Genomic DNA, 16,534 nt, shown 5'->3' on the forward strand with positions numbered 1-16,534 from the left:
ATTACTACCTAGAACTGTGTTAGTTGCCATCCTGGTTTAAAAAAGTAAAACTATTCCTGATCTCAGTATGCTTGCTTTCTCAGAGAGTGCGAAGTAGACACAAGAGACAAATGAGCAATGCAAACGACGGACCTTTAGGCTGCTCTTAGTAAAGCGACATTCAAACTAAACGTCAAAAGTAAGTAGTTATTCAGAGTCAGCACATAGAAAGCCTTGTAGATTTTTAAACTTCATTTTGAACTCGATGGTAATGATAAGTTTTTAAAGTATTTTCCATACTCAATACACTGAAAGCACAAAGGATATATGTTTTTTTCTCAGCTTGGAAGAAATATTTTTTATATATAGTCAATTGTGTATTCCAGTAAACAATGAGTATCAACTCCACACTAATTAAGAAATATAAAAATAATCAGAGACATTATAGACCAATGTAGAAATTTCAACTTAAAACAGAAAACATACATCACAAATGCATGCTTAATCATCACGGCAAAATATAAAATACAAGTTACAGATAAAGCAACACAGCCTGTTTGTGGAATCCAGATGAGTTGTTATATGTTTACATTTTATGGAGGATCAAATATTCTAGGAAAGGTATGATTGCATTTGATTGGGAACCTTTCAAATGCAGAAGAAATAGACATACGACGACAATGCTTTCATTGAGTCAGAACACATTGTGATTCAAATAGAACACCATACAGAGGAAGATCCAGTTAGATACAGACTACAAGCATAAAATGAAGAATATTAATGTTGCAACAGTTATTTATTTTTCTTTAAAAATGTATCACAAACTGCCAAACCAATTGACTAAAGTAAGTTGTTGAATAACTAAGCTCACAGGAATATTGACAGTATCAGCTACTACTTACAGAAGAAAGTACACATGAATAAGTTTATTAGAACACTCTCTGCTCACTGCTTTCTGGCTTTGCTACTTTTCAAGTGAGACATCTCTAAATTTTTCATGAAGACTGAATAATTCAGTAATCAGTGATGAAAAACAACACAGTAACCACCTTCATTCTGTTGGGACTAACAGATGACCCTCAGCTTCAGGTTCCAATTTTTGTGCTTCTATTTTTTGCCTACATGTTGAGTGTAACTGGGAATCTGACAATCATATCCCTCACTATATTAGATTCCCACCTTAAAACACCCATGTACTTTTTTCTACAAAATTTCTCCATATTAGAAATTTCATTTACATCTGCCTGTATCCCTAGATATTTGTACAACATAGCAACAGGAGACAGGTCCATCACTTATAATATTTGTATCATTCAAGTGTTTTTTACTGATGTTTTTGGAGTAACTGAATTTTTTCTTCTGGCCATTATGTCCTATGATCGCTATGTGGCCATCTGCAAACCCCTGCATTATGTAACCATCATGAGCAGCAAGGTGTGTCAGAAGCTTGTCCTCTGCTGCTGGCTGGCTGGCGTGCTGATCATACTCCCACCACTGACCCTGTTCCTAAATTTGAGATTCTGTGACTCAAATGTTATTGATTATTTTTTCTGTGATGCATCTCCTATCTTGAAGATCTCATGCTCAAACACTTGGCTCCTAGAGCAGCTGGTGATTGTCTGTGCAGTGCTGACCTTCATTCTGACCCTCGTGTGTGTTGTTGTGTCCTACGGACACATCATCAAGACCATTCTGAGATTCCCCTCTGCCCAGCAAAGGAAAAAGGCCTTTTCCACCTGTTCTTCTCACATGATTGTAGTTTCAATCTCTTATGGAAGCTGTATTTTCATTTACATCAACCCTTCAGCAAAGGAATCTGTGGCTATCAATAAAGGTGTCACAGTTTTAATGACATCAATTGCTCCCATGTTGAACCCTTTTATTTATACTCTGAGAAATAAGCAAGTGAGACAAGCCTTCAGTGATTCCTTCAAAAAAATTGCTATTATATCAGTGAAGAAAAAGAAAGTTCAAATATAGAAATAAAATATTAATTAAGAATAAACTGTTAAGCCGGGCGATGGTGGCGCACGCCTTTAATCCCAGCACTCGGGAGGCAGAGGTAGGCGGATCTCTGTGAGTTCGAGACCAGCCTGGTCTAGAGAGCTAGTTCCAGGACAGGCTCCAAAGCCACAGAGAAACCCTGTCTCGAAAAACCAAAAAAAAAAAAAAAAAAAAAAAAGAATAAACTGTTAAAGCCCATACATGTTTGTCTCTTCTTGATTGGATCTGCATTTGGATGAACTTTCTCAAGAATTTTTGAGAACAGTAGAACAGATGTGATATAAAAACAGAAGTGATGAAGCTGGAGAGATGGCTCAGAGGTTAAGAACACTGGCTTGCTCTTCCAGAGGTCCTAAGTTCAATTCCCAGCAACCACATGGTGGCTCACAACCATGAGATTGTAATGAGATCTGGTGCCTTCTTCTGGCATGCAGGCATACATGCAGACAGAATACTGTATTCATAATGGATAGATAAATAGATAGATAGACAGATAGATAAGATTTATAATGAGAGTCAAAAAAAAAAGAAAATAGAGGTTATCAGTAGTATGATGGATGCTTAAGTGAGAATCGGGACTGGGGCTAGAGGAGAGGAGATCATGAGAGGAGGGTTAATAACAATGATGTGTAAAAAGCATTATGGAAACCACTACTTAGTAAGCTAGTTAAAAAATATTTTTACAGGAGTTAGAACACATGTAATCTAAATGGCAGGGGTGGGAGTTATACTATTCCCAGAAGCTACAAGATATGAAATGAAAATTCCAATGCCAGACATGGGGTACCTCCCTATGTCTTTTTTTATTAGGAAAACTCCAAAAACCTCCAAAACAGTACAGGATATTGCCCCTGCTCTTGGCTGACAAAGATAACTAGATGATATAACCTTATTGTTGAAGACACCACATGGTTTGGTTATACGACATATGATAAATCAGCCAGGAACTGTACTGGAAGCTTCCTCCCTGCTGGCTAGCTTTCCTTGTACCAGAAGATGCCATGCAGGGTGCTAGGGGGAAAGAAATTGATATAACCACCAGTGAGCCTTCTATGCTAAAATAATATGGATATCCGTGCAAGATATACTGACTGGTGCTATAAAGTCACATAGGCTACAGGAGTAACCAATTATTTTCCAATTGAATTTGAGATGCTCCCTACTGGCAAAAATTTATGCCTGGTAATGCAAATGTGGTATGATTATAAAGAGATCGCAGACCCTAAGTGGGGAAGCTGCTCCTGTCGTTTTGCTAAATGAGCAGGTCTAGTAGACCTCTAAATATATGTGTTTATCCCCATAAAATAGTGCTCTCTTCAAAACTGGTCAGAACAACTTCTTTTTGAAGAGTCAAAGACTCATAACTGGTAAAGTGTTGAGACTAAGTTGAGTGATCGACCCTAATGAAGACAGTTATCACTCAAGGAGATCATAGGGAACAAAAGCAAGGCTAGAATGCAGACGAGAGCTGTGCAGTGCGGTCTTCGGGACATGGCAGAATGGTAGTGCTCGTGGACTCACACAGCTGTGATGTGCACAGAACAGAGACCATCAGTACTCCAGCAAGGATGTGGGAGGAGCAAATGAGGAGCCACCCCTTTAATTTTACTTTTTTATTTCACTTTACATTCCATCCACAGTTCCCCCCACCCCTCCTCCCACCCACCCCTCTCTATACCCCATCCTACCCCATCCACTCCTCTCAATGGGTAAAGGCTCCCATGGGAAGTCAACAAAGTCTGGCATCTTAAGTTGGGGCAGGACCAAGCCCCTCCCCCATGCATTAAGGCTGAGCATGGCATCCCACCGTAATGGACTCCAACAAGCTAGCTCATGTACCAGGGATAGATGCTCCTACTGCCAGGTACCTCAAAGATAATCCAAGCTTCACCATTGTCTCCAACACATGAAAGGCCTAGTTTGGTCTCACGAAGGCTCCACAGCTATTTGTCTCGAGTTCCTGAGTTTCCACGAGCTTGGTTCAGCTGTCCATGTAGATTTCTCCTCATTACCTTGACCTCCCTTGTTCATATATTCCCTCCTCCCTCTCTTCAATTTCATTCTCAGTGCTTGGTTGTGGATCTCTGCATCTGGTTCCATCAGTTGCTGAATGAAGGTTGTATGATGTCAGTTGGGGTACTCACCAATCTGATTACAGGGGAAGGCTCATTAGTGCTCCCTCTTCACTATTGCTACGAGCCTTAGCTGGGGCCATCCTTGTGTATTCTTGGGAAATTACCTAGCACCAGGTTTCTCCTTAATCCCATAGTGACTCTGTCTGTCAAGATCTCTCTTTCATCACACTCCCACTTCGTCACTCCCCTTCCATGACCATCACGTTCCCTCAAGTTCTCATCTCCCATTCTGTCCTCTCTATTTTCCCTTTCACCCCCAGTTTACCCAGGAGATCTCATCTAATTCCCCTTCCCTAGGTGATCCATGTGTTCCTCTTAGGGTCTTCCATGTTACCTAGCTTCTCTGGAGCTGTGGATTGTAGTCTAGTTTTCCTTTGCTTTACATCTAATATCCACTTATGAGTGAGAACATACTGTGTTTGTCTTTCTGAGTCTGGGTTACTTTGCTTCACTCAGGATAGGAACCACCTCTTATTATTGAAGAGTTCTTGACCCTTGCTGGCTATTGTGGAAGGTGGATCATTTTTCCTCAGGGGTTAAGCCACAGATAAATTATCCATTACCCAGAAAACAGTCCCACACCAGTGCACATGGAAGATGCCCTGACTAAAGTCAGTGAGTTATGAAGAATTAGAAGGAGGAGAAAGAGGAAGAAGAAAAAGGGGAAAGAAAAGAAAGGGAGAAAGACTTGAAAGAAGGATTGTAACATGTTGGGAAGAAGTGATCCATTGGAGAGGAGGACAGAAGTGAACTGGAAGGTTGCTCATTGGTAAAGTCCTTGCTGTATGAGCATGAGTGTCAGAGTTTAGACCCCAGAACCCCAGAAATGCAGGGTGGGAATGGTAGCTCATTTGTAATTGCAGCTCACTAGGTGAAGACGTGGGATCCCCATGACAAGTTGTTATGGAGACTGTCATATAGGCGAGAGTCTGACTTTGACTGACATACCTAGACTCAATGAATAAGGTAGAAGAACGCACATACACATACACAAATACACACACACACACACATTCTAAAAAGAAAAGAGACTTCAAAGTGAATATGACCAAAATACATTATATACATACATAAACTTGTCAATAAAGTTTTATTTTTTAAACAGATCCATGTGTACTCCCCAGGCCCTTTCTTTATATCTAACCACTCTGCGTCTATGGACTGTTGCTTGGTTATCATTAACTTAATGGCTAACATCCACATATATGCAAATACATACCATATTGTCTTTCTGGGTCTGGGTTACCTCACTCAGGATGATTTTTTTCTAGTTCCACCCATTTGCCTACAAATTTCACAAATTTTTATCATTTCTTAATAGCTGAGTAATACTCCATTGTGTAAATATATCAAAATTTTCTTTATCCATTCTTCTATTGGGGGACATCTAGGTTGTTTCCAGTTTCTGGTTGTTATGAATAGTGCAATAATGAACATGGCTGAGCAAGGGGTAGGATGGAGCTTCCTTTGGGTATATACCCAGGAATGGTATGGGGGATCTTGAGGTAAACCAATTCCCGGCTTTCTGAGGAATCACCATGTTGATTTCTATAGTGACTGTACAAGTTTATACTCCCACCAGCAATGGACAAGCTGGGTGTGGTGGTATACAGCTGTAATTCCAACACTCAGGAAGCTAGGATAGGAGGATCAGAAGTTCAGGGCTCTCTTCTTCTGCATTTCCAGTTGATGCACAAACTGAGACACGAGACCGTCTTAAAAAGTAAAGTCATAAACACAAAATCCTGTGGCCAGCTAATCAAAAGGTGTCATAGCACAGGCGATTACTAAATGACTGTTCCCATTTTCTGGATATTATGAATAAAGCAACAATTAACATGAATGAGCAGCTATCTCTATCATAGAATGTATTAGGTGGTATGTGCTGAAGAGCAGATAACTGTGCCATATGGTGGATTTATTTCTACCTCTTGATGAAGAGCCACACTGATTTCCATAATGGGAGCGCAAATCTGCATTCCCACCATCAGTGAATAAGTGTTCCATTTTCACCACATTTGAGTCAGAATTTCATGGAGCAACCCAGTCCCAGAAAGATAAACTATATGTTTACTTCCATATAATGTGGATGTTAGCCTTGAATCTTCCGATATGCATTTCTCTTTGGAATACACCAAAGATCAGAATATTAGTAAGGGTGATATCAAGAGAGAGGAGACATAATAAAGTGGTATAAAGGACTAAAGGGTCTTAATGGTACAGGATGGGTTTAGTAGAGAAGGGAGTAAGGGGAGGGTAGATAAGGGAGTATAGGGAAGGATAACTAATGCTAAGTCATTCAGAGAAAGGCATATGAAAACATACTGCTGTAGAATCTTCTTAAAAATACAAACACACATATGTGTATATACCCTACAATCGTGTAATTACCCTACAATGGGACAAAAAAGTGTAGTGACAAGAATGTGTTGCCCCTTTGGGGGTTGTTGACAAGTGAGACTCCACAGAACCCCAAATATTACAGGCTATTGCTCATATTCTTGGTTACTTTCAAAATATGATGGTTAGACCCTGTTGCTGAAAACACAACACATTTGACTTTTAACATAGAGAAATCAAGTTGGTATACATGTGGAAGCTTCATCTCTGCTGGTTAGATTTCATAGCACTGGAATGAGCTGTGCACTCTACTGGAGGAGAAATGGAATCACCAGTCTTGGCAGGCTGTGAACTTAACAAGCTACAGCGAAAACCACCCTGTCAACACAAGCCCACCGGTACAACTGTGGTACAAATGTCAAGGTAGTAAACAACTGTTTTCTGATTGTATTTAAGGCCCACAAGTCCAACCTATACCTGGAATTTTCATTAGGACAAAAAAATTGTGAGTAGATAGGCCATAGGGTATAGAGGTCAATCTAATGATATTATTCTATTAAGTTGTTTTTCTAGTTGCTTGTTGTTTTTTTTAGTGGTAGCTAAGTACAGAAAAATATATTTGGTATTGAAGTATAAAGTCCAGTGTGAAGCTTTACAGCTTCAGAATGGCTAATCTGACTGCATAGATGTTCGTTGAGATGTACAGTCTTTAGGTCTGGTTAATTTTCATGCATGACTTTCTTATTTGAAAGCTCTTTTTTGTAAAGTTGAAATAAATACGTAAATATAATACTATGTTATTCTGTATTATACTGACTCTTAATGACTTGCTGTTATGTTCACGGATTAGTGCATCAGTCACTGCTCACTGCAAATGGATGGAAATTAGCACAGAGACCCACGACTGACCCAAGTGTACATGATAAGAGGCTATGGAGTCTGCAGCCCCAGGGGATCATTTTGAAAATAGGGATGGAAAGATTTTAAGATGGTGGACGACTACAAGGAAATGGTGTTTCCTGGATTCGCTGTGACAGTTACATGTATGAATTCAGCATCTGACACTACACAAGACTTATGCAGGCTCAGGCAGATAGAATTCCAGCATGGAAAGTTAGTTTCCTTTATGGGTTCAATCTTTAGTGAGTTTACCGCCCTTCAGTGTAAACCACATATCCAAGAGGGAAAGGACAGCCCAAATTGTACATTGTGAGTATCAAAAAAGAGACACAAAGTTGGGTGGGTATAGAAGGGGGAGGATAAGGGGGTAAATCTGATTAAATCCATTGTATAAAATTCTTAAAGAACTAGTAAAATGACACAAAATAGGAGTGGTATAAAATATAAGTGGATGTTGGAAAGCATATAGTGTGCATTATAATACATCTTGGTCAATAATTTTTATAACAGCTTATGCAATTAAATGAAAAAGGAAGTTATAGCTGTAAATAATAGACATCATATTTCTACATTTTTATATTTTTACAGCCATTTACATCAAAATACTAAAAGGAAACTTGCTTCAAGTTTGTCAATTTTTTGTGTTATAAACTTAATACTGAGGAAAAATGGAAGTTGTGATAGCTTTAGTCTTTCGCCTTTCATTCATGGTGAGGGGGAAACACAGGAGATGCAAGTTGGTTCTTGGTCATCTGAATGTTTCCTCTCATGTCTTGGCCTGTTCCTGTTGCTATGGCTGCATCTTTGGGTCTCTAAGGACACTGCCCCCACTGCAGCATCTTTCAGGACTTTTAGCTCAAGTTCATTACAGAGACTAATTAGTGATGTGTGAACACAGGTCACTGAGGACTCAGACATTTATTTATTTAGTTTCAGGTTTAAGAAATAAATCAAATGCAAATTGTAACAGAATACCCAAAGAAATCATCATGTCAATGGTTTGAAAAAAACAAGAGAACAGTATTTTATTTTCAAACAAAGAAATTGAGAATGTATGCCTAGGATAAAAGGGAGCCAAATTCCTGATTAGAAAATCCATCCAGTGTGTTAGAGATGTAAAAAATCTTGAGGGATTCTAGGGCTTGACCTTCCCACAGTACAAGAGAGAAAGTGGGCATGGGTGCACTGAAACGAGAAAGTTCTACATGAGCCTTTGCTGGTAGGGTCTCTGCATCAAAATAGACGCCGGGACACTTGCTGAAGAATCTGCTGAAGCTGCTGTTAGCTCTCAACAGAGTAAGTATGGTGGCTACTTCCTTCAGCTTCATATTTGGTGATGATTTTCTCTGGTAAACATATTCAACCTGGCATAAATCAACTGCAAATTAATCAAAATCAACTGTAAATATTTATATAAATTGTTACATAAAAATGCACAGATAGTTCTGGGTTGCGTTTTTGGGGTGCTGCTTTTCATCAAAACCTAAATAAAATGTAAATTTACAGAGGGACAGTACTGTGATTCATAACCTCAGTCTACTGTTTTAAGGGGAAAGGTGTATGCATTAAAAAATCATCCAGCATGATAATTTATCCTGATGTGAACAAAATTGGTTCTCCAGAAATTTTTAATAAAAATATATTTGGAAAATGCAATTATTTTTCTAAAACATTGCATCTTGAAAGCTAGAATTATGGCTGTAATAGAATAAATCAAGGTCGTTATGTAGCCAGGGCTCTCACATAGCAGTTGAGGAATAAGCGAGTTACCACAAACTAACTCCATGAGTAGACACCAGGAGATCTGAGTTGGCAGCCGAAGGGAGGCTGAAAAGAATGCATTTCCTTGACCAAAATCATTCAGTCTCTATAGTTCCCAGGAATGTCATGGGTCTTCAAATGCCACTGCTGGCTCTTGGTCCCATTGTTGGTGACAGTAAACCTGCCATGTAATTAAGAGGAGATGTAGCCTTCATTTCTTGATGCAGAGACTGGTTTAAAGCCAAAACAGCAACTGTGCACATAGCATGCAATTTCGTTAGGAAAATGGAAAAAAAAATGCTTTCTTTTCAAGAGTAACTCAAACACTGCAGATGGTCATTCAAACATCAACATACACTTCGTTAAATGTGCTGATGATACAAAGTGTCTCCTGAGAAAAACAATAGTGCAGCTGTTACTTCAAATCAAAAATTAGGGAGTATGTAACTCTTATTTTCATACATAATTGAAATATCTAGTAAAGAAACATAAATAGAAAAATATGATGTGGAAAATGGTAGTGAAGTCCTTAATAGAAACTGAAATGCTGAATATTCCACAATGTAATTTTCTGAATGGAAACCTGATAGACCAGACCTATATCAATGAAAACCACCAATAACTTAAGGAAAAAAACCAAAACGGACATGGTGGTATACACCATTCATCCTAGTATGCTGGAGACAGTAACAGGTAGATCTCTGTGAGTGTGAGGACAGCCCAGCATATATATATATATATATATATATATATATATATATATATATATATATATATATAGTAAGTTTCAGGCTAATCAGGCATTCATAATGAGATTGTGCTAAAAATGAATCTTGTAAAAATGGTATATTAAATATATCGTACTATGGTGATTCGAGCAATATTCTGTGACAGGGTCACACTGAAGGGTCAAGAAAAAGTTACATAAAGTTCACTCAAAGACAACATCCTGGTACATAAAGGTTCTAAAGAAATGAAGCTTTTGTTCATAAAGGTTACATTTCTAAGAATTAGGAAACGGTGCAAAAATGTAAATAGACTTTGCAGACATTTTAACAGTCTTAGAAAATAAAGAGCTATCTAACAGCATATAGGAAGTTGTTTTAAAGGCTGGCAAACATTCATGTTGTTTTTAATACAGGTGAAACTTTGAAATGTTAACAGTTTATAAAACTAGAGAGTTCTTAACTTTTAACACAAATGTAGTGTGGTGAGTTAAGTGGACTTCAGTGCATTTATGGAGATGTAAAAATATTTGCTCCATATAACTATGTAAATAGCATGTGAGAATTATGTATTAAGGTATGTGAATTCCTTGATTGAATACATTACTGGCAGATGGCTCAAGAAAAGTAAAAAATTGCCAGTAACAAAGTTATAATGACGGCTTAGGTAGGGAGGAGAGGCTACGTGGCACTTTGAACAGCATGGGAAGCAGCAGTGAGTTTATTCACTAGTAACTAAGTCTCTTGCTTCAAACGCAAAAGAAAAATAACAAAATCAAATATAGAAAAATACAAAATTTTAAAAGTGTAATCCAGTCCATAACAGGGGCTGAGTTAATGGCTCTGTCAGTGAGGACCCACGTGCAGATTCCCATCAACTACATAAGTAGCTGGTGCTGTGGTATGTGCCTGCAATCCTTCGGAAGACCCCTGGAGTTCACTGGCCAGCTAGCTCTGCCAAATCAGCAAGCCCCAGTTCTGTGAAAGACCTTGTCTCGGAAAATAAGATGGAGAGCAATAGAGGAGGTACCTGGTGTGGACCTGTGGCCTCCAGATGCATGTGCATTCAGATAAACACCTGAACACCTGCAAATACACACATGTACACAGATAAACACATGAACACCTGCAAATACACACATGTGCACAGATAAACACCTGAACACTTGCAAATACACACATGTGCACACACCAAACACACAAAGAAAAGTTTAAGTCAGTCACCAACCAGTTTGACGATGAAGCCCAGAAAGAGGATAATGCCCCTTTCAGTGTGCAAGTCCATGGTATAATGTATATGCTCCTAAACTATTTCTTACACCTTGATTACTACCTAGAACTGTGTTGGTTGCCATCCTGGTTTAAAAAAGTAAAACTATTCCTGATCTCAGTATGCTTGCTTTCTCAGAGAGTGCGAAGTAGACACAAGAGACAAATGAGCAATGCAACCGACGGACCTTTAGGCTGCTCTTAGTAAAGCGACATTCAAACTAAATGTCAAAAGTAAGTAGTTATTCAGAGTCAGCACATAGAAAGCCTTGTAGATTTTTAAACTTCATTTTGAACTCGATGGTAATGATAAGCTTTTAAAGTATTTTCCATACTCAATACACTGAAAGCACAAAGGATATATGTTTTTTTTTTCAGCTTGGAAGAAATATTTTTTATATATAGTCAATTGTGTATTCCAGTAAACAATGAGTATCAACTCCACACTAATGAAGAAATATAAAAATAATCAGAGACATTATAGACCAATGTAGGAATTCCAATTTAAAACAGAAAACATACATCACAAATGCATGCTTAATCATCACGGCAAAATATAAAATACACGTTACAGTTAAAGCAACACAGCCTGTTTGTGGAATCCAGATGAGTTGTTATATGTTCACATTTTATGGAGGATCAAGTATTCTAGGAAAGGTATGATTGCATTTGATTGGGAACCTTTCAAATGCAGAAGAAATAGACATACGACGACAATGCTTTCATTGAATCAGAACACATTGTGATTCAAATAGAACACCATACAGAGGAAGATCCAGTTAGATACAGACTACAAACATAAAAATGAAGAATATTAATGTTGCAACAGTTATTTATTTTTCTTTAAAAATGTATCACAAACTGCCAAACCAATTGACTAAAGTAAGTTGTTGAATAACTAAGCTCACAGGAATATTGACAGTATCAGCTACTACTTACAGAAGAAAGTACACATGAATAAGTTTATTAGAACACTCTCTGCTCACTGCTTTCTGGCTTTGCTACTTTTCAAGTGAGACATCTCTAAATTTTTCATGAAGACTGAATAATTCAGTAATCAGTGATGAAAAACAACACAGTAACCACCTTCATTCTGTTGGGACTAACAGATGACCCTCAGCTTCAGGTTCCAATTTTTGTGCTTCTATTTTTTGCCTACATGTTGAGTGTAACTGGGAATCTGACAATCATATCCCTCACTATATTAGATTCCCACCTTAAAACACCCATGTACTTTTTTCTACAAAATTTCTCCATATTAGAAATTTCATTTACATCTGCCTGTATCCCTAGATATTTGTACAACATAGCAACAGGAGACAGGTCCATCACTTATAATATTTGTGTCATTCAAGTGTTTTTTACTGATGTTTTTGGAGTAACTGAATTTTTTCTTCTGGCCATTATGTCCTATGATCGCTATGTGGCCATCTGCAAACCCCTGCATTATGTAACCATCATGAGCAGCAAGGTGTGTCAGAAGCTTGTCCTCTGCTGCTGGCTGGCTGGCGTGCTGATCATACTCCCACCACTGACCCTGTTCCTAAATTTGAGATTCTGTGACTCAAATGTTATTGATTATTTTTTCTGTGATGCATCTCCTATCTTGAAGATCTCATGCTCAAATACTTGGCTCCTAGAGCAGCTGGTGATTGTCTGTGCAGTGCTGACCTTCATTCTGACCCTCGTGTGTGTTGTTGTGTCCTACGGACACATCATCAAGACCATTCTGAGATTCCCCTCTGCCCAGCAAAGGAAAAAGGCCTTTTCCACCTGTTCTTCTCACATGATTGTTGTTTCAATCACCTATGGAAGCTGTATTTTCATTTACATCAACCCTTCAGCAAAGGAATCTGTGGCTATCAATAAAGGTGTGGCAGTTTTAATGACATCAATTGCTCCCATGTTGAACCCTTTCATTTATACTCTGAGAAATAAGCAAGTGAGACAAGCCTTCAGTGATTCCTTCAAAAAATTTGCCATGATCTCAATGAAGAAAAAGAAAGACCAAATATTGGAATAAAAAATTAATAAGAAATCTTTAAAGCCCATACATGTTTGTCTCTTCTTGATTGGATCTGTATTTGGATGAATTTTCTCATGATTTTTGAGAAACAGTAGAATACAAGTGATATAAAAATAGAGATGATAAAGCTGGAGAGATGGCTCAGAGGTTAAGAGCAGTTGTTGCTCTTCCAGAGGTCCTGAGTTCAATTCCCAGCAACCACATGGTGGCTCACAACCATGAGATTGTCATGAGATCTGGTGCCTTCTTCTGGCATGCAGGCATACATGCAGACAGAATACTGTATTTATAATAGATAGATAGACAGACAGACAGATAGATAGATAGATAGATTGATAGATAAGATTTATAGTGGGAGTCAAGAAAAGAAAATAGAGGTGATCAGTAGTATAATGGATGCTTAAGTTAGAATAGGGACTGGGGCTAGGGGAGAGGAAATCATTAGAGGAAGGTACCCTGTAGTCAGACTAATGATTATCTTAAACATCACCATAGAACCTTCATCCAATAACAGATGGGAACAGAGGCAATGACCCACATTGGAGCTCTAGACTGAGCTCCCTAGATCCAGTTGAAGAGTGAAAGGATTAAGAGTATGAGTAAAGAATTCAAGACCATGAAGTGTTCATCCACTGAGACAGTTTGCCTGAGCTAATGGCAGCTCACCAACTCCAACAGCACTGGGAGTTAATGAGCATGGGAACAACCAAGCCCCTCTGAAGGGGCAGACTGAGGGGCCACTAATAGTGACATTTGGATTCATCTCTACTGCACATACCAGCGTCTTGGGATCCTATTCCCTATAGATGTAAACCTTGCTCAACCTAGATGTAGTAGGGAGGGCCTTGGACCTTCCACAGGGTGGAGTGCATGGCACTTCCTTAGGTTTGAAGGGATGGGGTGGAAGGGTCTGTGGAGGGGACTGGGAGGAGGGGAAGGAGTAAGAATTTGGATTGGTACATTTTTAAGTAATAAAAAAATTAATGGTGTGTGAAAATCATCATGGAAACCACTACTTAGTAAGCTAATTAAAAAATATTTTAAAGGCGTTTGAACACATATACTCTAACTTGGCACAAGTTAGAGTATATGTTGTGTGTGTTATACTGTTCCCAGAAGACACAAGATTTGAAATGAAAATTCCAGTGCCAAGTATGGGGTACCTCCCTATGCCTTTTTTATTAGTAAAACTCCAAAGACCTCCAAAACAGTACAGGATATTGAGTGAGCTGAGGGGCTGGCTTAAGGACATGCCATCCCAGGCACGGGCTTAGCACAGGAGACAAGCCAAATTGAATGCCAGTGAAGGGAACAACGGAGGCCCTGAAAGCCAGCGGTTGGAGGTCCCCCCATCCCTAAAAACCGTGAAGGGTTGCCGGGAGCTCAATGGTCAATCCCTTGGGTTAAAAGAAATGGTTAAGCTGGCCGAGATGGGGACACTCACAATTAGTTGATTTGTTGTTTGGGGGAGCTGCATCCAGGCAGATGGAACACGTGGGTCGTCGTAGAGAAGGTACCCAGGTCCTGATTCTGCCCCAGGAGGGAGCTCAGAGTCCTGGACGGTGCCTAAAGCCAGAACTCTGGCCCTGGGTAGAGTCCGGGGCGCATGAATCATTCGAGTCACGGCACCATTTGTTATTCTTTTTTTATTGAGAAAAGGAAAAAAAAGTATCCGCCTCCTCCCAGCCTCCCATTTCCCTCCCCCTCCTCCCACCCTTCTCCCCCCCCACTCCTCTCCCCCTCCCTCTTCAGTCCAAATAGCAGTCAGGGATCCCTGCCCTGTGGAAAGTCCAGGGTCCGCCCCCCTCCATCCATGTCTAGGAAGGTGAACATCCAATCTGGCTAGGCTCCCACAAAGCCAGAACAGGAAGTAGGATCAAAACCCCATGCCATTGTCCTTGGCGTCTCATCAGCAATCATTGTTCGCCATGTTCAGAGAGTCCGGTTTTATCCCCTGCTTTTTCAGTCATAGTCCAGCTGACCTTGGTGAGCTCCCAATAGATCAGCCCCACTGTCTCAGTGGGTGGGTGCACCCCTCGTGGTCCTGACTTCCTTGCTCATCTTCTCCCTCCTTCCACTCCTCATTGGGACCTTGGGAGCTCAGTCCAGTGCTCCAGTGTGGGTCTCTGTCTCTATCTCCATCCATCACCAGATGAAGGTTCTATGGTGATATGCAAGATATTCGTCAGTATTGCTCTAGGATAGGGTCATTTCATGTTCCCTATCCTCAGCTGCCCAAGGGCTATCTGGGGACATCACCTTGGGCTCCTGGGAGCCACTCTAGGTTCAAGTCTCTTGCCAACCCTAAGGTGGCTCTCTTAACTAAGAATTGTGCTTCCGTGCTCCCCCATCCAACCTTCCTTTATCCCAATCCTCCTGTTTCCCCACGTTCGCCCCATCCTCCCCTTCTCACTTTTCTCTCCTCATCTCCCCTTACCCACATCCCACCCCACCCCCAAGATCCCAATTTTCTCCCCGGCACTTTTGTCTACTTCCCTTAGCCAAGAGGATAACTATGTTTTTCCTTGGGTTCCCCTTCTTACTTAGCTTCTTTAGATTCACCTATTGTAGACTCCGTGACCCTTATTTATGGCTAGAAACCAATTATGAGTGAGTACATCCCATGTTCATCTTTTTGGATCTGGGATACCTCACTCAGGATAGTGTTTTCTATTTCCATCCATTTGCATGCAAAATTCGAGAAGTCATTGTTTTTTACCGCTGAGTAGTACTCTAATGTGTATATATTGCACACTTTCTTCATCCATTCTTCCATTGAAGGGCATCTAGGTTGTTTCCAGGTTCTGGCTATTACAAATAATACTGCTATGAACATAGTTGAACAAATGCTTTTGTCATATGATAGGGCATTTCTTGGGTATATTCCCAAGAGTAGTATTGCTGGGTCCAGGGGTAGGTTGATCCCGAATGTCCCGAGAAACCGAAACACTGATTTCCACAGTGGTTGCACAAGTTTGCATTCCCACCAGCAATGGATGAGGGTACCCCTTCCTCCACAGCCTCTCCAGCAAAGGTTATCCTTGGTGTTTTTGACTTTAGCCATTCTGACAGGTGTAAGATGATATCTCAAAGTTGTTTTGATTTGCATTTCCCTGATTGCTAAGGAGGTTGAGCATGACCTTAAGTGTCTTTTGGCCATTTGAACTTCTTCTGTTGAGAATTCTCTGTTCAGATCAGTGCCCCATTTTTTAATTGGGTTAATTAGCATTTTAAAGTCGAGTTTCTTGAGTTCTCTCTATATTTTGGAGATCAGACCTTTGTCTGTTGCGGGGTTGGTGAAGATCTTCACCCAGTCAGTAGGTTGCCTTTTTGTCTTAGTGACAGTGTCCTTTGCTTTGCAGAAGCTTCTCAGTTTTAGTAGGTCCCATTTATTC

General features: G+C 39.8%; 2 protein-coding genes across 2 annotated transcripts; both read left to right on the forward strand.

The window, feature by feature from the left end:
• Positions 1 to 1,005: 1,005 nt before the first annotated feature.
• Positions 1,006 to 1,959, forward strand: LOC121461974 (olfactory receptor 6C2-like). Its single transcript, XM_041673369.1, has one exon. It carries the CDS (start codon positions 1,006 to 1,008, stop codon positions 1,957 to 1,959), a length of 954 nt encoding a protein of 317 aa, XP_041529303.1.
• Positions 1,960 to 12,176: 10,217 nt separating this feature from the next.
• Positions 12,177 to 13,121, forward strand: LOC121461811 (olfactory receptor 6C2-like; the record flags this gene model as incomplete). The annotated part of the gene is made up of 1 exon (XM_041673132.1): positions 12,177 to 13,121. A coding segment is annotated over exon 1 (945 nt), but the record flags the coding sequence as incomplete, so codon positions are not given.
• Between the last annotated feature and the right edge of the window lie 3,413 nt (positions 13,122 to 16,534).

Source organism: Microtus oregoni, unplaced genomic scaffold (assembly GCF_018167655.1).
Source record: "Microtus oregoni isolate MIOR12 unplaced genomic scaffold, Mior012 000001F_ref0000356, whole genome shotgun sequence".
Taxonomy (NCBI): Eukaryota; Metazoa; Chordata; class Mammalia; order Rodentia; family Cricetidae; genus Microtus; species Microtus oregoni.